This window comes from Malurus melanocephalus, unplaced genomic scaffold (assembly GCF_030028575.1).
Source record: "Malurus melanocephalus ecotype Western Australia unplaced genomic scaffold, MMel_1.1 scaffold_486, whole genome shotgun sequence".
Lineage (NCBI taxonomy): Eukaryota > Metazoa > Chordata > Aves > Passeriformes > Maluridae > Malurus > Malurus melanocephalus.
In genome coordinates, this window is record NW_026623718.1 from 290006 (window position 1) to 312610 (window position 22605).

At 51.6% G+C, this 22605-nt stretch overlaps 1 protein-coding gene across 2 annotated transcripts in view; it reads left to right on the plus strand.

Moving 5' to 3' along the window:
- The window catches only part of OPHN1 (oligophrenin 1), a 51795-nt gene that overhangs the window by 12303 nt on the left and 16887 nt on the right, over positions 1-22605 (plus strand). For both annotated transcript variants that reach the window (XM_057381015.1, XM_057381014.1), the window contains exons 2-14: positions 2092-2187; positions 6217-6278; positions 7738-7809; positions 13340-13441; positions 14423-14533; positions 15074-15178; positions 16125-16254; positions 17610-17710; positions 19249-19340; positions 19462-19540; positions 20204-20237; positions 21539-21601; positions 22182-22256. In XM_057381015.1, the coding sequence (XP_057236998.1) occupies positions 2092-2187; positions 6217-6278; positions 7738-7809; positions 13340-13441; positions 14423-14533; positions 15074-15178; positions 16125-16254; positions 17610-17710; positions 19249-19340; positions 19462-19540; positions 20204-20237; positions 21539-21601; positions 22182-22256 (1122 nt within the window). The remainder of the gene's footprint in view (positions 1-2091; positions 2188-6216; positions 6279-7737; positions 7810-13339; positions 13442-14422; positions 14534-15073; positions 15179-16124; positions 16255-17609; positions 17711-19248; positions 19341-19461; positions 19541-20203; positions 20238-21538; positions 21602-22181; positions 22257-22605) is intronic.

Sequence of the window (22605 nt, forward strand, 5' to 3'; positions counted from 1 at the left end):
CTGTCAGGAGCCGGTGTTCAGCCAAGCCTCCGTACGTGTGGGAGCCGAGTTGTGTTGGTCTGGAGGAGCCTGGTTTCCATTAAGAGCTCCTCCAGAGCCTGCCAGGCATGCACGGTGCGGGCTCACACTCCCTCTCCCTCTCTCTCTCCCTCCTCCCTCGGGCTGGMAGGAACACATGGTGCATGGAGACCCTCTGTCCCTGCCAGGTGTCACCCRTGGGACCTGTGTGTGCTGCCCTTCTCCCGGATCACAGGGACACCAGAACCATGGTGCTTTGTCACCTGCCCCAGGCAAGCACCCATAGAGGGGACAGACAGACAGAGAGATGGATGCTGGCTGCGGGTGCCACTGCTTTCAGAGGGGCTCAGGGAACCTCACTTGGCTGGGAARGGATTGAACATCACCTGTAGCCAGCAGCAGGGGACAGTGACAGATGAGGATGCAGCAGCATCAGGGACAGTGATGAGGGTTTGCAGGGGATGAACAAAGATTCCCCTGAGCGAGGGCTGAATGAGCCTCTGGCCCGGCCTGAGTGAGCGCTGGGGGACTGAGGGGGAATTATTTGCTGAGGTTTTCCATCAAGTCAATGACATCGTTCTGTGCGAGAGTTCACTCATTTACGTGCTCCAGCCCCTGGCAGCTGGGGCTAAATAGCGACATTCAGGCCTGAATCTGCCCATTCAGGAGCAAAGGTTTGACCCGTCAGAGGGAGCTGCTGAACGAAGCTTTTGAGGGAGAAGCGGGGACTGGCCACTTGGTTTCATTACCCCAACATCCATTTCAATGTTGCCCACTTTTTCTCTCCCTTTCACAGCAGCATTTCAGAACATCCCATGATTGCCACCACCATAGTTTTATTTTCAAATTTAAAAAAAAATCCATGTGCAGCAAGTTCCTATGTACAATCATGGTCCTGGTTTGGCAAAGCAGTGGTGGGAGCTGCCCTTTAACATCTGTGCCATCACATCTTCCCCACTTGCAACTTCCTGAATTTCTGGAAGTGCCATCTCTGTGCACAGCACAAAGGAGTCCAGCCTAGACTGTGCCTATAGTTGGARTCCCAAATCAGGGAAAAGTGTAGGATAGATTGGAGTATAACATTATTCCTTTGCCTTTCTTCTTGTCACCTACATCCTACTCCGTGAGGTCAGGCAAGTGCAGCCTCCTTCTGTTTATATCTCAGGAATTTGTTGTAGCTTTATACAGGATGATGTGGTCGCTCCAGTGAGTGTCACTGGTGCTGTTCCGACTGTCCCTGGGTCTATTTTGGTGTCACTGCCCCGTCCCAGGGCTCCTCTGCCAGCGCCAGCACACGCYGCCCAGCCGCGTCCTGCAGCCACACAGGATGCAAAGACACAAAGCATCCTTTGGGCCAGAAACGTCTGTGAAAGATCCAAAAATAATTTGGTCTGAGCCACAGCCACCATCAGACAGTGTGTTTGCTTCCAGCCCGGATGGTTCCTGGCCAGCAGGAGCAGCAGGTCCCAGGGTCATCTGTGGGTGACCAGGCAAGCCCAGCTGAGCCCCCTGGCTCTGCTCTGTGCTCTGTGGCACTGTCCTTCCCTCAGGGCCTGTGTGTGTCCATGTCTCCAAAGAGGGGCAGTTATTTTTAGTCCTGCCTTTTTCCTCACATTTATTTTCTGACTCTACAGATTTTTCTCCCATATTATGAAACAATTCCCGTGAACAGTGGCCAGYCTGTCCAACAGCCTCTGTGCTCCAAGGAGCTGTGCCGATGCACRCAGAGCCCTGGAGTATCTCCTGTGTGTTTTCCTGCAGGAAAGTGTGTCAGTGTCCCTTCCTGTATGTGGCTGGACACAAGGCCATCGATCGGTTGTTGTACTGTGTGGTGCATCCATTAGTGCTGCAGAAGTTTTTTTAGAGAGAGAAAAAACCCAAACCTAATGCTCTCTGCAGCCTCTGAGGGTTATTAATGCTGCAGCATTTTCTGCAGGGCTGAAATTCCCAATGCCTATGGATTTTCATAACTACCTTCTTATGGTCTTGTTCCATTCAGGATAAATTCCTAATATGTGCAGCCTCTGTAGAGCAATTGCAGAAACCCACAGCTGATTCTCTGTCCTTTTCCAGGGTACTCCTCAGCAGTGCAGAAGTTCTCCCAGACTCTGCAGTCCTTCCAGTTCGACTTCATTGGCGACACACTAACTGATGATGAGATCAATATTGGTGAGTTCCCTGCTTTTTGAAGCCGATTTCCAGTAAATGGAACAGTCTCCCTCTCCAGGAATTAGCCTGCCTGATGGTTTCTAAGCAGCCTCRGGAGCCAGGCTCCAAGCCGCTCTTCCATAGCTTATTTTATGAAGTTGAACAGTCACGGGTCGAGTTWCACATTCCCAATTCAGCGGATAATTTGCAGAGGTTTTCCATGGCTCCAGGCCTGCTCCATGCTGCCAGGTGCTGGGGAGGAGGCGGCGTGGTGCTGACCTCCCAGCCAGCCCCCCTTCCCAGTGCTGCAGTGGAGCCCAGCGGGCGCTGCTCCCAAAGCTGCCTTGGCTGTGTCAGAAAGGCCTCACAGGAGCAAACTGCCCCATGCTGCCCTGCAAAGGCACCAGGCTGCAAACTGCTGGGAAAAAAGGGTTGCTGGATGTGTCTCGAATGGAAAACAAAGGCCAGTCTGTGCCCTGGGCAGGACAGCTTGCAGGGCTGCTCCCTGCACATCTGCTTGGGGATTAGTGATCCTGGAGCTGTGTTTCATCCCTGCCCTCCCCCAGCACTGCTCCRGAGGTCACTCAGCGTCCACTGCCTTGGAGAACTGAGCCAAAGGGTACAAATGCCCCAAACCCAGCACATTTCACATGAATCTGCTCTTGGCTTAGCTTGGTGGGTGGACGCTTGTGGGGGTGACAGGCTGCAGGAGGGACAGCAGGAGATCCTCAGCCCCAGAGGTTCCAACCCTGCCCCATCAGACAAAATACTTGGGCCACCAGCCTGGGCTGACAGCTGGGGCTGCCCATGGGCTCACAGGACATTTCCAGGCAGGAGCACAGGATGGGACACAGGGTCTTTGCCAGGCTGCTCCTGGGGTCTGCACACAGGGGAAAAGAACAAAGAAAACCAGCTTTTCTCAGTGGTTTAAAAGTGGCAGCAGTGTGGCATTGCTGATGTTGGGTCTCTCAGCTGCCGTCGGAAGGGGAAGGAAGTAGAGCCTGTTCCTTAGGCTGTTGTATTTAAAGCCATGTGAAGCAGACTGCAGCCTGCCCCTCCAAGGTTTGTTTCCTTTGTGGAAAGTCTCTAGGTGAAACCTGCTGGAAATGAGTCAGCCTCCAAATCCAATGGCAACAGAGGTGCTGAGCTTCCAAACACATCTGGGTCAGGGAGGGGAGAGCTCTGCCATGTAAATACTTCTCCTGGGAGCTGAGGGGTCTGAGGCAAACAGCCATGCAAGGAAAGGAGTGTCCCTCCTCTTGGCTGGAAGGGACAAAGCTCCAATGGCAGAGCAAGGCTGTTGGGAATTGCAGAGATTGAATAAAGGGATTGTGGGATGAGGGAGAGCAAGAAGAGATCACTGCAGATATAAAACTCTCAGTGGTGAAAGGAACATGTTTCCCTTCATTTTTGCTGGGGAGTGTTTGTTTTGCTTTTTCAAGAAGAGGTCCTTAGTTTGCCTGTGAAGAAGCCCGGGCTGTGTTTCTCCTCCCACCCAAACCCTGCCGTGCCTGCAGGGGTTGAGGCTTCYTTATTCCTGACACAGCAGTGGGGCGTTGGCGTCTCCGTAGCAGCTTCCATCTCCTGCAAGGGTGCCAGGGATCTGCGTGGGAGTGCAGAGCTCATTTGATGTGCAGGATAGGGGAATGAAGCAGAGCACTTACATTTCTCATGGCATTTCTTATGYGCTGCAAGAGAACGTGTTTGGGTTGTAAATGGAGCTGAAGTCACACTGCTCTCTCGTTGTGTGGGCAGAGAGCAGCCAGGCACCCGAGCGGGTGGCAGTGGGGACACTGCAGGTGGCAGTCAGGATACTGGGTTGATGTTGTCTGTCRTGAGCAGCACTTTTCCCCTGGGAACTGGGAAGGTCCCAGTCCACAGAGAGGCACCCGTGTTACCCAACGGCTGCGGCCCCTCCTGGGCTCCCTCCTGTGGCCCCTCTGCTGTCACCTTATGGGTCCCAAATCAGCAGCTCCTGCAGAGATGAAAGGAGCAGTGAAATGATGGCATGTTCCTCCCTCCTGGGCATGGGAATCTGGAATCCTCTGGCTGTGGGGACCCTCCTGGAATGCTTCTGGCTGTCCAGGAGAGTCGCTCCAGTGTTCCCAGGTGTCAGTTCCCATGTGTGGCTGGCAGGTGGTGGCCACTGGTGGCCCCTCTGCTCCGCACTGCCCTGAAGGGGCTGGCAAATGCTGACCCAGGCCAGTAGCACAGATCCACCCCAGAGCTCCCAGGCACTGCTGGGCTGGCAGCAAGGCCTCAGCCTCGTGTGTGCAGTGTGGGGTCAAATTCAGTGGGCTGCTCTGTGACTGAAGCCAGGAAACACGTTCCTGAGCTTTTCCTGGAGCACAAAGGGAAACAAACAGCTAGCAAATGTTTTAGGTACTGACATATTCCCTSCAAGTTTGGGGCTGGATTCTCTCTCTCCCTGTGATAATTCTTTTCCTGGCTCAGGCCCCTGGTGTTGGTGCACTCCAGGTTTCCTGTCATCCTGGGGAACCACAGTGACAGCCACATGTGGCACTGGGAGTGAGCACTGTGAGCCATGGGGCCATTGCATTGCTGGGCACAGGAGCCCTTGCTGGGGGGCAACTCAGAAGTTCCTGATTCATCAGGAAAGTCTGTTGTGCCACTGCCAGCTGACAGCCCATGTCACAGGGCTGCAGTTGTTCCCTTTTGTGTGTCCCAGCAGCTGCAGAATGAATCCTCATGCTGGATTTTAGCAGGACAGGTACCTCTCCCAAGGTTCCGCTGTGGATGAGGCGAGAGGGCCCTCAGCTTGCACAGAGAGCACAGTAGCACCCTCTCCMTGACCTGTGGGACAAGCTAATCCTGTGCCTGCCTTGCTGTACACCTGCTCTGCCCTGCCCAGCCTGGTGTGCTGCAGAGAGGGAGGGTTTGAATGGCAGGTGCAGAGCTCTGGGGTATGACAGAACCATTTTGACCTGTCCCACCAGGGCAAGAGGGAGCCTGGCACCTGCCAGACCCGTCCCACACTGTGCCCAGCAGGCTGGAACTGTGGGAACCTCTCTCAGCTGACTCCCAGGTAGTTCCCAGATACTCTGGGGTAATCAGGTTGTTCCCAYAGGCATCCAGCACACAACCACGCTACCTGCGTGGGCAGATGTTTGCCCAGCCTTGTCTTGCAGCCCAGAGAGATGGGAGTTTGGCTTGGCACTGTKTGCTCTGCTGCTGAGAGGTTTCCTYCCCTRTGACAAATTYTGCCCCTTCCCAAGTTCTCCTTTGATGGGCAGGGAGAGGAGCTGCATGTCCTCCCTTGGTGTGGGGTGAGTCAGCTATTCCCACCTATCTTTTTTTTTCCTCAGGCTAAATTATTCTTCATTCAGTTTGTTAAAGGAAAGTTTTCATGCTATTTTTATTGTAGCTGGAGTCCAAATGCTGATCAATGAGGTCTTTTTGTTTCACTTCTAACATTTTGGGGAGTGGTGTCAGTGACTGACCATGTCTACACCTGCTGCCTTTCCTCCTGTACATGGATTTTATGCTTCCCATTGCAGAATGTGATCTTTGTCATTCCAGGCCATTTTCATTTAACACACTTGTCCTGGTCCTGGCAAGCACCTGCAGCTTTTCCAGGGCAGAGGTGCCAGGCCCATCCTGATGCTGCCAGCAGCTGTCCAGGCAGGACAGGCAGCCCTGTCCTGCCCACAGCCCTTGCTGCAGACCCTGGGGATGGCAGCTGCCCCTTCCCCCTGTTCACCTCTTCCCTSTGTTTGCCCCTTCCCTGCTGCCTGCCTCCCCATCTCAATAGCACRATTCCTAGTAAAAGCAGATTAATGTCCTATTCCCTTCCCAGGCAGGAGACTCTCCTCTCCCTTGCATAAACAAATACCCCTCATGGCCAGCCTGCACATGGCATTGCCTCTCACTGTTTCTGCCAAAAGGGGCCACCTCTTCCTGGTTTTTTTTTTTTTGCCAGCCTCTAGATGGCCATGCTGGGGTTGCAGCCACAGTGGAGTACCCTGGCAWGTGTCCCACACTCCAGTGCCACATCCCAGCTCCACTGACCAGCCTCTTCTTCTCTTACAGCCGAGTCCTTTAAGGAGTTTGCAGAGCTGCTGCAAGAAGTGGAGCTGGAGAGGTCTATGATGGTAAGGACATCTGGGAACTGGGCTCTGTCATTCCTGACATGGCTAAGTGCCAAATCACAGCCACAGCACCATGTGCTTCGGTGTGAGGCTTCCCATCAGAGGGGAGCTGGGAGCACTAGAAATGTGCTTTGTACTCATGTGGCCCATGGTGCTGTGCTGTGCTGTGGGCCCTGAGCATGGGGCAGGCACAGCAATCAGTGTGGAGGGCTGCGGTTCTCCCAGGCAGTGTCCCAAAGCTCCCCGGTGTGCAGGCTGGCACAGAGCCCCAGGCTCTGCAGCTGGAGGAGCTGCAGTGTGTCCAGGCTGCTCACCAGCTGCTGCTGTGGTGAAATCAAGGGTTAAAGAATAAGAAGTGGTTTTGCTCAGATTTTGCTGGGTGCAGGCAGGCAGGTGTCCCTGAGCCCATCTGTGCCAGCCCAGCCCCCACAGGACAATGCACTGCCATCAGCTTCCTGCTGCATGTGCCCTCAGCTTCTCCACAGCTCCTCCAGAGCCAATGCTGGCTTCCCATTTCACTCCTAATTCCAGGAAAAACATGAAAGTTAGGCTCGGTGGAGAGCTTACAGCCTGCCAGGAATGTGCTGCTTGGCGCTGTGTTCCCCTGCCTCGTGCAGCAGCAGGAGCTCCTGCCAGGCTGAGGGTCCACAGGCAGGCAGGGAACACCAGGAAACCAGGAAAGCACTGAGATGCTTCTTTATTATTAATTATATCCCAGGAAATGTGGCTCCTCTGGCAATGGGGGAAGCAGTGGAAGGGATTATTTCGGAGATTGTGGGCAATGYCCAATTTTCAAAGTTGAGGTTTTTTGCCCTCTGCTTGTAGGACCAGTTCTCTTTTACAGCAGCTCCCTCAGGAGGTTTCACACTCACCATGTTCATCAGCTTGAAATTCCCTGAAGGGCTGTGGCTGTCCTGTACCCTTCTCTTCCATTCTGCCTTCTCTGGAGCTTGAGACAGAGCCCATCACAGACATGGGGGTGGGAAGAGGCAGCAGGGATGGAGCTGGATTCAAAGTGATACAAACTGGGATGAGCTTTTATGTGCATTCATGGTAAAGGTGTGCAGAGCATCGCCCAGGAAAGCATCTCTCAGGCATGAAACAGGAGTGGAAGAGACACAGGCAGGCTTTCCCTCTTCCCTGGTTGTTCCTGTGACAGATAAACTGGCTGGATCTTGGGAGAAGGGAAGTTCATCCTTTATCTGACAGCAGTGTTGTTAGATGGGGATGGGGCACCCCCATCATCCCCAGGATGATCCCAAAGCCTCCTCTGTCATGGTTGGGGTTTGCTGTTTACCAGTGGGGAAGAGCAGATACAGAGGGGTTAAGTGACCTCACCTACAGACAGAGATGAAGTCTGCAGTCAAAAACATTAWAATCTCAGAGTCCTTGGCTTCTAGCCCTGTTTAGGAGAACATTGATCAGCGCCCTGCAATAAAAATGTTGTTTCTTTACACTGTAGGTGCAGAACGCGAGTGATTTGCTGATCAAACCTTTGGAAAACTTCCGGAAGGAGCAGATAGGGTTCACCAAGGTAAGGCTTGTTTGTTTGTTTCCARTGTAAACAGATTTGTTTTCTGTTACCGTGTCTGAATTAATATTTTTCTCCTGTTGTTGTTAACAAGCAGACAGTTGCTCTACTGCATTCTGACTTCAGGCACTCAGAAACTCCCTGTTCAATGCTGGCTTTCAGCTGTTGGCATGAGGGTTCRTGCTGTGACTTTTAGTCTGATTTTTCAATCATAAGAGGCTCCAAAATCTTTTCCTGAGTTCTTTGGGCTCTCTCCTGGCCTGATTCCAGCACCGCCTCCGTCCTGAGCAAGGAGTGCTTGTTTCAACCAGGAGATCCTCCTCTCTGCTTTCTCTCTTTCCCCTTTGTTCATTCAGTGCTATTGAGAATAAAACACTTTCTGCAGAGTAGTGTGCAGTGGAGTGGGAGGGAGGAAGGGAAGGAGGGAAAAAGGGAAGGAGGGAAAGCTGCAGAGGCCRGCAGGCAGAACCTGATTATAGTCAYAGGGCTTTTGTTATGAAATATTTACGTGAAAGCGTCTAATGAGTCTTTCAGATGGACCAAACTTTTAAAGAAACAAGCTATAAAAAGCAAATTCTGCACATGTGGAGCACAAAAGATCATTTTTCCCTTGTCTACTATCAAGAAGACCAGGTTCYACGTTACTCAGTGGCAGCTTAAAATGGGGCTGGCTCTGACCCAGCTCCGAAATGGAGATGTTTTGGAGAGCATTTGGGGCTTGGATTCAGCCCAGCCCATCTGGAGGCTTTGACGTTTAATAAATACAGGGTTTGAGACGAGATACTCGATGGCCCCCCTGCCCTTTGCCATGCCCTGAGGGCTGGTGTGTGGAGCCCTCTGAGGAGCTGCAGCCATGAGCATGGCAGAGGCACTGCCCTCAGCCCCTGCTCTCGTGTCCCTCGAGCTGTTTCTGCCCAGAGAGCCCTTAAGGTGTGTAAGGGTCACTTTGCCCGGAGCCCAGAGTGCGCTGTGCCCCGAGAGCTGAGCTGCCTCCACCCAGGGCCATGTGCCCGTGTCCTGCTCCAGAGTGGCCGTGCCCAGTGGGCAGCACAGGGCTCAGCGGGGCTGGGGCCATATCCCTGGTACCAGGGGGGACTGAGCACCTGCAGCCCCTCCTCAGTCCCTGCAGACAGGCAGGGCGCTCCAGGTGGAGGCGTTGGGTGGTGACAGTGGCAGGACACTGCTCAGAGYAGCTGGAGAGGTGGCAGAGGGCAGRGAGTTGTYGCAGGTGGCTCAGTCCTTGTGGTTTGGTTTTGGGTTTTGTTTTGTGTGAGGAACATGAGCTGCAGAGGTGCCGGGTGGGAAGAGCGCTGTGCTGTGGCTCAACTCAAGTGCCCCAGGCAAGAGCTCACAGGGCAGCACCTTGCACCGTGCCAGGATCCCGGTGTGCCCACAGGGGTGCTCAGGAAGATACCACTGTCCCCAGTGCCAYCCCAAAGCCTTCAGAGGGTGTGAGTGGGAGCGAGCCCAGCCACTTGTCCTCAGCTTTGATGCTCCTGTGCCTCACCACTGCTGGGCTGTACCCTCAGGTACCACCTCGGGCACTGAGCCTTGCTTCACCTGCCAGCCTGCCATGCGTCCCCGGGTCAGAAGGTGTGAAGTACAAATGAGGCTCCTCACARTGGGGCTCTGTCAGTGTGGGTTCCCCCCATTGCTGCTGGGCCTGGCATCGCCCCGTGGGCCCTTCCTGGTCTGCACCAGGGGCAGAGGCTGGGGCCAGGCTGTGAAACAGGCTGGAGACATGACACAGGGAGTTTGTGCCCTCTGCTTAGTTTCCTTATTTTGGCAGCGTCGCCTTCTGTGAGATGTTTTCTGTTCCCTTCGCGAGCTGCTGGAGCCAAATAGGAAGAGCCCTTGAATCRGGGCTTTGTGATGCCTCTGGCTGGAGCACCGCCAGGCGGTCTGACCAACACATCTGAGTCTGCATTCACCCSTTCTGCCGGCGCGAATGGAGTCTCCTCGGGAGGGTGCTCCCACACAGGGCAGCCCCAGGCTGCCACTGGGACCCYCTCCAGCCACTCCCTCCTGCCTCAGCCCTGTAGGGTCACTGCTGTCCCCAAGACGTGCTGTCAGTGTGTGTATGTGCCGCTTCACAGATCAAAGGGACGCTCTGAGCTGACCCATTTCCCAGCCCTGGCACTCACAGGGTGAGTGTGGAAAGGAGCTGGCGCATATGGAGGCCCCAAGCCTCCCTCTCCATAGCCCTGGGGCTCAGCTTCCACACTGTGGGGCTGGGACACTTTGGGAAGAGCCTGGCTATACTTACTGAGTCGAGGAGGATTTGAATAGGAAAAGCTTAGTTCCAATTTCACTTGGAAGGAGATGGCTTTTTTAAAAAAAACACAAAGCAAACCAGAAAAGTCAGGAGGAAAAGCTTGTTTGGATTTACTGTAAGGGTGAGAGGAATACTGAATAGCTGCAGTATTTGTCAAATGTTCTTCCATAGGAGATAAYATTCCTAAAAGAATTTAGTTAATTCTATTATTAATTTCATTAATTATAATTTTAAAAGGAAGGGAGGATCGTAACTTCTACTTGCTTTCATCTCTGTGGGAGCAAGGCCTCAGGAGCATTTGAGAGAAACCAGTGGGTGAGGGGAGAAAAACCAGGATGCAGTGAGTGTGGTTTGATGGAACTGCTCTTTCTACACCTCTCAATTTGACTTTTTAGAAATCTGTTTTTTAATTAACTGCTGATGCCTCATAAGGACCCAGCATGTGTAGGACCAGCACATGCAGAGCAGCCAAAGCTGCTGCTGGATCACCTGCCACAGCAGGCASACAGTGCTTTCCTGAGGGCTCCTGCTCATTCCTGGGTAAAGCAAAAATACCAGCGTGAGGTTTTTGTAGAGCACCCTCCGGCCTCTGCTGGGGTGAATCCACTTGGTTGCTCCCAGTGAGCAAGAAAGGAAGATGGGTGCCTCTTGGACCTGGCAAACCTTAACAGAAACGTGGTGCTGCCCTTTGCTGAATATTCATGAGGAACTAATTTGTGCTCGTGTTTCCAGATTGTGCTTCAGTCTGGGTGATTTTTTGTGGGGCTTTTTTTTTTTTGTCTTGGTTTGCTCTGTTCGGCAGCCAGCTCAGAGGGATTTGTAGGTCATCCTTCTGCTGTTCAGTTCTATGCTAATTAGCCAGAGTGGGAATGATTGGCAAGCTCCCTCTTAGTGGCCYGAAATGCCATGCTGCACTGTGGTCCTGTTGTACATGGGCCCATCTTGGACATCATTCCCAGTCCCTTCAATCCCCAGAAAGAGCTCAGTGCTCCACGTGCCCCAGCCTACCATGGGCGCTGGCAGAGGAGGAGGCACTCCCTGAAGGAGTTGCAGTCTGCCTKCCCAGCTCCTGCTGCAGAWGGAGCTCCATTCTTTCCCATTTTTGCTTCCCCATTTTCCTTCCTTTTCACCAGTCCTTCCCTGAGCAGAGCTGACTCCTCTGCCCCAGGACCCGCAGGGAGCTGCCCACGAGCTGGTGGCAAAGCTGCTGCCAGGTGGTTTGTGGTCTCTCTGTGGCTGCAGGCTGTGGTCTCCTGTGGCCATCCATGTGGGCACCATGGCCACACACAGCTGATGGCCTCCTCCATGGGTTCTTGTTCTTGTGGCCATCTGCATGGGCACCTCAGCCTCCCCCAGCAATGTCACCTCTCCTGGGGATGAGCCAGGAGCCATATGCTTTCAGGCTGCTGCATCCAGGAGCTCATAATTAAGGAAATGAAAACAAGATGAGTTCCTGGCTGCCTTAGACAGGGCATGAATGGCACAGACAGCCCAGGAGTGTGACCTTACAGACACGGGAACTGCTGCTCCGCAGACGCTTTCGCTGAGCTGGGTTTGGGTTTGCATTAGTCACGAGGGTGGTGGTTTGTTTTGACAGTCCTTCCTGGCCTCAGCCCCGCAGTTGCTGAGCTGTTTAAATGAGGATTCACCCTTGGAGGACTCTCTGCTGCTCTGGATTTGATGTGGACCTCTCTGTCCTGAGGAGTGAGGTTGCTAACAYGGAGTCACAGTATCTGATATGGCAGGGGGTGATTCCAGAGGATGCACTTCCCTTTAGGTGTCCTGTAATTCCAGGGTCTGCAGGGCAGGACATGTAATTGCTGAGGTAAAAAGGTTTGCTGGGCTAAGCCTGTCCTGCTCCAGACAGTTATATATAAGCAGGGGTAGTTGAGCTTGTGCTGTTTCCCCATGGTATTTGTGCTTTCACTACAGCCATGTCAGGACTCCTGTGGGGAGAGAATCCATTTTCCAGGAAGGCAGCCTACAGGAAGGCTTCTGTTATTGGGAGACAACTGTGCTGAGCCCAGGTAGGGGTTTTGGGAGCCAGCAGGCATCCTGCTGCAGGGCACCCCGACGGACAGATGGAATAGTCTGAGCAAGTGGAATGGGGAAGCAAAACCTCATGGCAGGGGAAGCTGCGGTCACTACTGAATTCATGAAGAAAATCCCTAATACCCAGCAGTCTGAATCTGGGATTAGCAGAGCAGAGTCCATCTGCTCTGGTTTGTAGTGGCACTGGTGTGTGCTTGCTTATCTGTGAATTTCTGAGTGGGGGCAGGAGAGCAGRATTTCAGAGCTTTCAGGAGATAGGTGTTGGAAGATACCAGTGATTCCCCAGGAAGCTGGAACTTCCTAACTACTTTCSACTTTCTTGAGCTTTCCAAAGCCAGGTAGAGAATCTGTGCATCCCATACATACCTGTACTATGTGTACACAGGCTCTCAACTACTTGGACCTGGCACTGAGGCTGCTGCTAGGCTGGAATTTCCAGATTGTAGTAATTTAGTTGCCTGCCAGGAATCCCTGGTATCTCCGTTATTAGCTGAAGTGGGTATTTGTCAATCTGGCCCCTGCTCTGATTTCGTGATCACCAGTGTCTCAGTCAATGCAAGACAGGAGCCAACAGCCTGGTGCTCAGTTCTGCTGCACCCTGCCTGTTCCTGGGGGCTCCTTCTCAAGTGTCTCTGCTGCTTTCATTCATTCGTGCTCTCAGCTGAGGATTTCCTGCCCTCCTGTCGACCTTTCAGGCTTCTGCTTTCCTTCTGGTACTCTTCAGAAACAAATGATAAACTCTGTAGAACAGAGAGCTGCCAGACTCTAATGAACCTTTTCTTGACCTTGACGTGTCTCTGACATTGCAGTGTTTGCCCAGTTGTTTCTGGGCTGTGTGAACAGCACGTCAGCAGATGGTGAGTAGGGTTTTGATGTGTGAGTGCATCTCCAGTTTACTGGACATTGAAGAGATTGAGAGAGGAAACAACACCTCATCAATGGAACTTTTTCCATTATGTTGGCATGAAAAAATACTTCTTGTGCCACAGAGTATTGCTAGACTGGGTATTGAGGTGTAACTGTATCCAAGGCAGGCAAGGGGCTGTGAAAGCAGAGCAAATGGGCAATGGCCTCCTGTTCTCTGTCTGGGTTCACCAAGATTTGTCCATGGGAATAGAGAATTGCACAAAGGATCTTGGTGTTGCTGCATGTTCCTACCTGGAAAATTCCAATAACTGGTTCTGGTTCAACCTCTTGCATCTACAGGAAAGAAAGAAGAAGTTTGAGAAGGATGGTGAGAAGTTTTACTCTATGCTGGATCGCCACTTGCATTTGTCTTCCAAAAAGAAGGAATCTCAATTACAGGAGGTGTGTATGGAATTTTCCTCAGAGATGGGTCCAGAAGYAACAGCACCACCTTCTTTATGTCTTAAAAAAGGGGAGGGGAATCATCCTTTCCGGTAACCTGTTGAAACTGGTAATCAGTTAAACCTACCCAAAGCCTGGATTCTCTGTGTGATACCAGGAAAATCAAGTTCATAGTTCTTCTGTGTCTGGTGGATGCTGGTAGTGGCTTTATGCATTGTCATTACTTGTTGTCACTGTGATGGTTTAGGGCAGTGACCAGTGGCAGTGGCATAGCTGGGGACTGGCCACACTTTCACCTGGGGAAGTACTCTGGCTGAAAAATAACCAGTTGTTGGTTTGTTTTTTTTTTTTTTGCTGGCCTGGTTTTTTTTTTTTTTTTTTTGCTGGCCTGGTGTCCTGCCTTGCTGCTGGTGCTTTTGGGTGGCTGTGGGGGTGGACAGAGGGGAGTTCCTGCCAGCTGCTGCTGCTGCAGGCACGTTGCAGCAAGGAAGGAAACGCAGCTGTTCCAGCCCACACCAGAGCAGCGGGGTCTGGTTGGATCAGTCCCACCAGTTGTCAGATCAGCCTATGAGCATCTCTGCAAGGCAGAGTGTGAGCCCTGGGAGCAGTGTGTGCTCCCACTGCTGCTGCAGGTCCAGAATTGGTGGTTCTGGGATGCAGATGGAGTCAGGCAAGAGGGTGGTGACAGTGGCTTTGTCCTCACAGGATTGTGTTTGTAGAAGAAGCTTGTGCTAAAGTCAAAARTGAGCTTTGGGAAAGCCTTGTCCTTGCAGAGGTTTTGGATCCTTGAATGAAAGGGAGCCAGAAACGAGCAGACTTAGAAGAATATCTAATGTTCCAGTTGAAAGCCAGGCTGGATACCYGGCAGGCTGTTTTTAGTGAGGACAGAACTATTTGTGGGCTGACAGACAAAAGCAAGTCAAATGTTTTCAAACTACATGTGACGTATTTTCTTTTTCCACCTTTCYCTCTTTCTTCTAGGCTGACCTTCAGGTGGACAAAGAGCGACACAATTTCTTTGAATCCTCCCTTGAGTACGTGTACCAGATCCAGGAAGTACAAGAAAGCAAGAAATTCAGTATTGTGGAGCCGGTAGGAACTCCCTTTTCTCTCAGCTCCATAGGCTGATGCTCAGATGTGCTGATGTGCTGGCAATGGCAGGAATGATGAGTTACCAGGCTGGATTTGGTCCCACAGGCAGGAGTTAACCTTGCACCCTTGGCTTGCTGCAGCTTGACAGCCATAGTGGTTCTTGCTGGAGCACTGTGAAACCTCAGCCCTGTTTCTTTTGGCTGAGTGCAGGGACCCTGCCCTGGGTGGCAGCTCTGCCCCAGTGTAGGCTCCAGTGGAGTATGGGATCGTAGGATCCTGTGGATCTTGTGGATGAGCACTCTGCAGGTCTGCTTTGAGTCTCCCTGCAGGATCTTTTATTCTTGGTGTTTTAGTCAGACAGATGTGTGGGTGCTAGCTTGGTCTTTAGGGGCACTGTGGTGGATAAGCCATACCAAGACTGGCATCATTCCAAAGTTGTAAGGAAAAAGTAATTGTACATGTAATTACTGAAACCCCACACTCTGCCTATTTTCCCTTCAATTATAAATACAGAAGTTCAGCGTGTCCCCTCCATTGCAGGTGCTGGCATTTCTCCACAGCCTTTTCACCTACAACAACCTGACAGTGGAGCTGACGCAGGATTTCCTCCCATACAAGCAGCAGCTCCAGCTCAGCCTGCAGAACGTGAGTCCCTGCCCAGCTGAAGGACTTTSCTGTGTGACTTCTGTTTTCATTTGTATTTACACACCTCTGATGGCAAGGCCTTTCCACCCAAGCAGTCTGGCCATGTTTGCCTTATGGGAGCTGCAGATACAGTTATTTCCTTCTCAGTTCACATGGGTTTTGCCCTCCTGCACAGGACAGTTCACAGGTCTATGAAATTGTTTTCTCTGGAAGGAGCTGTTGCATCATTCATAAACAAGCCTGAGATTTTCTTTCAGYTCCATGAGATTGAAATTGTACTCTAAGAAGGCCTTTAACCTTGATCTTAATGGTACTGGTTTACTACGGGCTTGCTGCTTGCTTTGGTAAGCTTCTCTGCTGGCCAACTATGCTCATGGGGTAGAATATCTGGGTCCTGTTTCCTTTATCCTCAGTCTTTCCTGACTGGCCTTCTTTCCTGTGGAACAACAGACATAAATCTGGGCCASGCTGGTTTTGCTGCTGGCTCATTAGTTGGTCCAAGTAATGTTTCCATCAAAATGCCTGATTTTGTACCCCATGTTGATGTGACTCTTTCAGACCAAGSAGTGTAGCATGATCCTTTGGGAATCAACACCTTTGGGAGGAGAATACAGTTGTTACCCAAGCAATGGTGTGAATGGGAGCTCAGGTGCCTCTGCTCCACCCAGCCTTGAAATGTGCTGAAGTTTTTTAAGTAAGGGAATACATGGCATCCCAGCTGTGGCACTCTAGCACCATCTCTGCACATGGTGTGTCTCTTCAGTCATCTCTAAGACCCCAGTGGTTCTCATAACCAGAGTTCCCATGTGGATTTATGGAGTGGTTTCCATGTTTTGTGCCTTGGGGACAATTCATTTCTGCTAGAGCACCTCASATATATCTAGGAATAAATACCTGCAGCTTGCTCTTTGTGCAAAATATGCTTCTGTTTCTTTTCTGTTACCAGACAAGGAATCACTTTTCCAGCACCCGGGAGGAGCTGGAAGATCTGAAGAAGAGAATGAAGGAAGCACCTCTAACCTGCAAGCTGCCTGGGCAGCCAACCATCGAGGGCTACCTGTACACTCAGGAGAAATGTAATGGCTTYGGGATGTACCTGGATGCAATTGGAAACGTGCAGACCTGGGCTGCCCTGCACAGCCCAGCTGTGGTCTGTACTCAGCTCCCATGCCCAGCCAGGCCTGCTGCACCAGATGTCACTGCTGCCAGGGCATGGCATGTCCAGGGTGTCATCTGCCAGTGCCTGAGGTGCCTGGGGAAGCACCAGCAGCCTCAGCTGGCAGCTCTGTCAGCAGTGGSACAGAGCTTTCTCCAAGTGACACAAGCTGTGACAGCACAGGGCTAATTGCCCTGTGCTCCGATGAGATGGGATTTATGACTCCAGAGCCTGGAGCTCTGGCAGACTCTGCCTTGSCTGTGTTTTACCAGGATGAATCTGGTGTCCTGCCCAGCCTCCCTCTGGCAGCCTCTGAGGGCAGCTGAGCACAGCCAAGGTGGAACCAGTGCTGAGTAAAACTGCTGAGAGCAAAACCTGTTATTCTGAGCAGAATCAAACCAAATTCAGCCTTTTCCAAACCTTGGCTGTAGCTCTCCGTGGTCATGCAGCAGGAATGCTCAGGGGACATAAGTCTATGCAAAACGGTGACCTCTGAGGTTACAGACAGCTTTGTAAGCATTCATTTTAATTATATATAGAAATCTATTTATACATATATTTGTATGTCTGTTTATCCTGCTTTTAAAAGAAAGCACACACAGTAATTTTAGACCCCAAATGTGGCATGCTCCTGCAGGCCAGTGGCTATTTGCTGCTTCTGTTTATGCTTCCCTATGAATCAGGTATAAAAAGTTGTTCTTCCTGGCAACTGCAATTTAAAAACAAATTACAGAAAAATACCAGTTGAATTGGGTTCAGGTAAGAAAACAGAGAAAAATTACAATAAATCCAGTGTGATAGAAATAGGAACTTTGCGGTATTTTAAAGCTGCTGTTGTCTTTATTAYTGAGTTTTCAACAGCAGGAGAAAGTAGTGGGGTGTGTGAAACAGGCATTCAGGACATGCAGGATCCTGCCAGTGTAGGTCTTGGCTGGGCTTGGCCAAACCAGCCTGGCTTGTGGCCAGAGTCCCACAAACGCCCTTTCACCAGCAGTGAGTTGGGAGGGTGCTGGAGGCAGCTGCTGCCCTGTGCTCCTCTTTTTCTCTCCCTCTCTCCTCCTCCCCTTCTCTTGCTTCTCTCTTCATCTCCTCCCCCTTTCATCTCCTCTCCTCCTGGCTCTTTCCCATGGAGACATTTGCAAGGGAAATGTCCCCCGGGACTGTCAGTGTCCATTCCCAGAGAAGGGAGGACACGCAGGCCACACTGACCATGCCTTGCTATCTGCATTTAGCTACAGCCCTGTCCCTGATTCCAGCCTCTCTTGTGTTCTGCAGGGGCRCTGGGCATCTCCTGGGTGAAGTATTACTGCCAGTACGAAAAAGAGGCAAAAACYTTACGGATGACACCCATAGACCAGAAGCCAGGAGCTAAGCAGGTGAGTTGAATGTCTGCAAACACTGACCCAGCCATTGGGCCCACCTTCCACCCACACACAGCCTCCCTTCCTGTGACAGCTGACCCTGKAGGTGCCACAGAGCACAGGGATGGGCTCTTTCCCCTCCCTGCCTGCCTGCACAGGGCAGTTTGGTGTCACCTGGAAAAGGCACCCCCGTGAGGAAAGGTCTCACTCCACTGTGGCCCTGRGAGCCCTGCAGGATTAGGCAGCAGACATGAGTCATAGGACATGAGTGTCAATGGGCAATGCTGACCCACAAGTTTGGTCTGGAGTGAAAGTTTTGCCTCACTAGCCCAGCTGATGTTGACCCTTCCCCATGCAGGGGGGCTGGGAGCCACAGCTTGGGCTGCACAAGAGCCGTGGCAGCCACTGAATTGCCTGAATGATTCAATTTACTACAGGAGTTACTGCTTCCAAATGCAGCATTTCCTTGCCTCAGCGTGTGCTCCCAGCACTGATTTGTGGTKTGATCTCTGCTCTCAGCACTGGTTCTGTGAAACTGGGACAGTGCTGGGAGAGGAGAGGGCAACAGTGCAGCTCCGAACTGCAGTAAGGCAGGAATTTGGGTAGCTACTTCTTTGACAAAGTGCTTTGGTTTCCCAAAGTCTGGGAGTTCCCTCAGTCCCTGYGCGTGACAGGGGAGGGGTGGGAGGATGGAGCACAGCCAGTGCCTCCAGCTGAGTCCCCCGCCCTCCTCTGCCATGGAGCGGGTCCCCAGGGCCTTCCCAGCCAGGCGTGTGTGCTCCAGTGTGTGAGCTCATGGGCTGCCTTTGGCAGGGCTCTGCACACTGCAGCAGGAAAATAAAATGGATGTTTTGCAAGCCCTTGGCAGAGAGCTGGGCAAAGAAACGTCCAAACTATTGTATGGAGAGATTTGTTGTWGTCTATGCCATAAGCCATAAGTGTGCCTCATAAGGCCCATTACTGCAAGTAAGAGCTTGAAAAAATTATTGCCTTTCCCAGACTCTGGTGGTCTGCACCATCAGATCACAGCTGGCCACAAACCCACAATCAAATTGTGAATTGACTCTGCTGCAGAGCACAGGGACACAAACACCCAGGGCCAGAGCTGAGCCTCTCTCCAGAGCACATCTGCCCTAGGTGGAGTCAGAAACGTCTGTCCTTTTGCCACAAAGTGTTTGTGCAAAGCCATTTGGATCACTGGTGGTGTGGGTCATTGGTACAATGGTCAGCCCTGATGAAAATTAGGAGCCAGAGCCTGGGTGAGCATGGTCCTGGCCTTGCTGGGCTTGTTGGGGTCCAGCACTGCAGAGGCAGAGTGCTGCTGTGTGGGGTAGTGCTGTGAAGTCCAGAACATTAGAGCAAGCCTGGAACTTGGACCCTCTTATCTCTGTCTGTGTTGATGGTGGAAGGACCCCTGTGCTCCCGGTAACAATGCCATTGGAATGTCAGGATGTGCTCTGGACAGTGCCATGCAGGGCTGCAGCTGAGGGGCCTGAGGAGCCCGAAATCTCGTGTTTCTGTCCTCTCACCTTGGCTTTTGTGTTCTTTCCTAGGGCACCTTGGACCTGACCCTGAAATCCTGTGTAAGGAGAAAGACTGACTCCATAGACAAGAGGTTTTGTTTTGACATTGAAACTAATGAAAGGTGAGAGGGTTTAGRTCTGGTGGCCCCAAACCCCAAGGGCCTGCAGCAAATGCCTCTTTGCTGTCTATCAAAAACAACTTTTCTTCCTTTCCCTGCCCATCCCTGGGGCACTTCCATGCAGGTCCGGGACCATCACGCTGCAGGCACTCTCTGAAGCCAACCGAAGGCTGTGGATGGAGGCCATGGACGGGAAGGAGCCGGTGAGTGTCGCTGGAGCTGTTCCCAGCTGGAAWGCGCTGCCGAGCAGTGTCCTCTGCTGGCGGCTGCTGCTCGGGATCAGCGCTGCACCATCGCATGGGCTCCGTGCTGTTCCCTCCGCTCCCACTGGGGATTTTGGGTTTCATAGATCTCGGGATGTTCCCTGGCTGTGGCAGCCAGCCTTTCCAAGGCTGGTTCAGTCCTATTCCTGCTCCTCACTAGCTGCCAGAGATGATGTTTTGTCTGYCCCTGCTCTGAGCAGCCTTTGCAAAGGTGGCACTGCCCACCCTGCACCCATGTTCTCCCACCTTTCTGTGCCTACTGGTGTTTCCTCCTTTCAGTCTGAGCAAAGCTCAGAGCCCTGTGGTTTGCCTACAGGACAGAGAATTTCCCTAGCAATAGGTGCCCCACTGGAATGTGGGAAGGCAGCAGAAACTCCTTGATTGTGCCAGTAATGGGTTYTTGCCTAATTATAAAATAACATTTCTATGGGACATTGTCCTTTTGACTGTGATTGCCTCTGGGTAAYCTGAGGGTGATTTATGAGTGATTTATGGGTGATCTATGGGTGATTTTATGGGTTGCTGCATTTTCTTTGAGATATAAATACCAAATCATGATGATGWTTTTATTTCTCCCTCCCCCATTCCCTCTCCCTTTTTCAGATCTATCACAGTCCCATCACGAAGCAGGAAGAAAGTGAGTCACTTCTGTTGCAGTTCTTTGGGCTYTCATAGCCTGGAGGCTAGGCAGGATGTTCCCTGCAGATACACTCATCCTCAATTCCTGCTGAGTAGCAGTGTCCCCGCTCCRTGACAGCAGTGTCACTTCTGTTCTTGCATCACAGTGGCTGGCACRGAGTCCAGATAAGAAAAAGTTGCACACAACTGCAGTGAGCAGCTTTTATTTAGCCAGGAGTAGTGGGATGTGAGGTACAGTTAGCACCTCCAAACCGCAGTTAGAGATTCTGAGGACGTGTCCCTTAACAAAGATTGTAATAGGGCAGTAGGGGTGGCATTGAGTTTCCTGGAGCTCCCACCCACCACCGTGTCCCATTCCTCCTTTCTCAGCAGTGGGGTGTACCCTGCAGAGCCCTGGAACCCTGGGGCTCTGCTGGCTGGGTGAAACCTGCATTCTGTGTCAGAGCTCACTTCATCAGCACTGTAACCAGCTGCTCTAATGAGCACGGAGGGAGCATTCCCAGAAGCATGAGCACAAACCTGCTGTGTGGCCATGTTCACACCACACGCTGGGAGGAATGTGAATTAGGGTTTCACTAAATAAACACTCTCTGTAATAGAATAGAATAAACACTCTCTGTAACAGATTAGAGCCTGTAAGAATTTCAGTGGTATCACAGCCCTCAGCATCAAGTGCTGAATGGGTCTGTGTTTATTCCTGGGGCAAGACTAAAATACATCTGAGCTTGGTGTTGCTGTTGCTCAGAGCAGACAGAATTAGTATAAACAACCTGCTGAAAATACAGAGATCCCATAGGATTCCCCACCTCAATGGAGCAAGCCCTGTGATCAGCTTTCCTCAGCACATCAAGCTGGATTGGTTTTGCTTTTTAATCCTAGTGATGAAGATAAGCAGAAATTACACAGTCTCATGATTGGGAAGGGCATTCATTAATATTTTGCTCTAGAAATGATTATTCAAGTCTTTATCAGACACAATCCACATGATTTACACTTTTATTATTATTAAACACTGATATACACTGTTATTACTAAAGACAGAGAGAGGGTAGGGAGCAGTGCTGCAATTCAAAATAAATTTGAGATAAAATGGGGGAACATGGAACTAGTGACTCCTTGTCAGGATGTCCACAATGCCAGTTTCCCTGAGGGTGTACGGGATGTGGGTGCAGGTGTGAACATTCTGTGTGCTGGGGCATTGTGGCTCTGGGTGGTGAGAGGGACTGGGTTGGGGTGRGGATGTCCCAGGGGTCTCCTGGAGTGCTCAGGCAGCTAACACGACTTCCTTGTCCAAAACAGTGGAGCTCAACGAGGTCGGATTCAAGTTTGTTCGCAAGTGCATCAATGCAGTGGAGACAAAAGGTGAGGAGCTCACAGGCCTGGCCGTGCCTCCTTTGAGTTACCCTGTAGTTCCTGCAGTACAGATTTGGTCGCTTACACGGGTGACTTTGCTTTTAGCTGAGAAATGTGTGTTCTTCAGTTAAACGCATGTTCTTGAGGAGTAGAAATCCTGCCTGGTCTGGAATGCTGTACCAAAGTTGGTCAGGGTTGAACTTCCACCTTCATGCTGTTTTCACTCATGGTTCTCTCAGTTTTGGCCCTGAGCACACCCACTGTTGGGGTGCAGGAGAAAAGTTCCAGCAGTGGGGCCGAGGGTTGGCTACAGGCTTCTTCAGCCCCAGTCTGTGAAGCAATAAAATCAAGTGAGAGGATGACAGCTCGTCCTCTGGGCTGTCACATATCACTCAGCGTGCACCAGTAAAAATCCAGTGAACATCACCAGTGTGGGACAGGGCCCAAGCTGTGGGACAGGGCCCGGGATATGGGACAGAGCCCGGGGTATGGGACAGAGCCCGCAGCAGGAAAATAATTCCACTAGATGGGGCTTTTGGATCACTAGCAGGATCCAAAAGGGCTGACGCTCTTGGCTTTGTCCTTGCAGGAATCACTACGGAGGGCGTGTATCGGACTGTTGGCAGCAATATCCAGGTGCAGAAGTTGCTGAATGCCTTTTTTGGTAAGAATTCATTATTCTGTGCGATTACACTGTCCTGTTCTTGAGTTGTTTGTGAGGGACAGAGAGGATCGGGTTCCACAGTGAGAAATGTCCATCGTGGGTTTTGATTGTTGTGGCCCATCTGAGGCTCATGCTCCCCTTCTCTCCTGGGATATCACGATGAGCTGGACTGGAAAGGTGGCCTTTGCAGGGAGCCCTCCACCCTAGAGTAAGGTTGTTTCCTGGAAGGATGAGGATACTTCACTGTGTGTGGTGTATATTTTAAGGAGTCAATGTAAAGAAGTCAGTGGATGTRCTCCTGCCGCGAGCCTTCCTGTAGCTGGATCTGTCTGCCATACAAGCTTGGCAG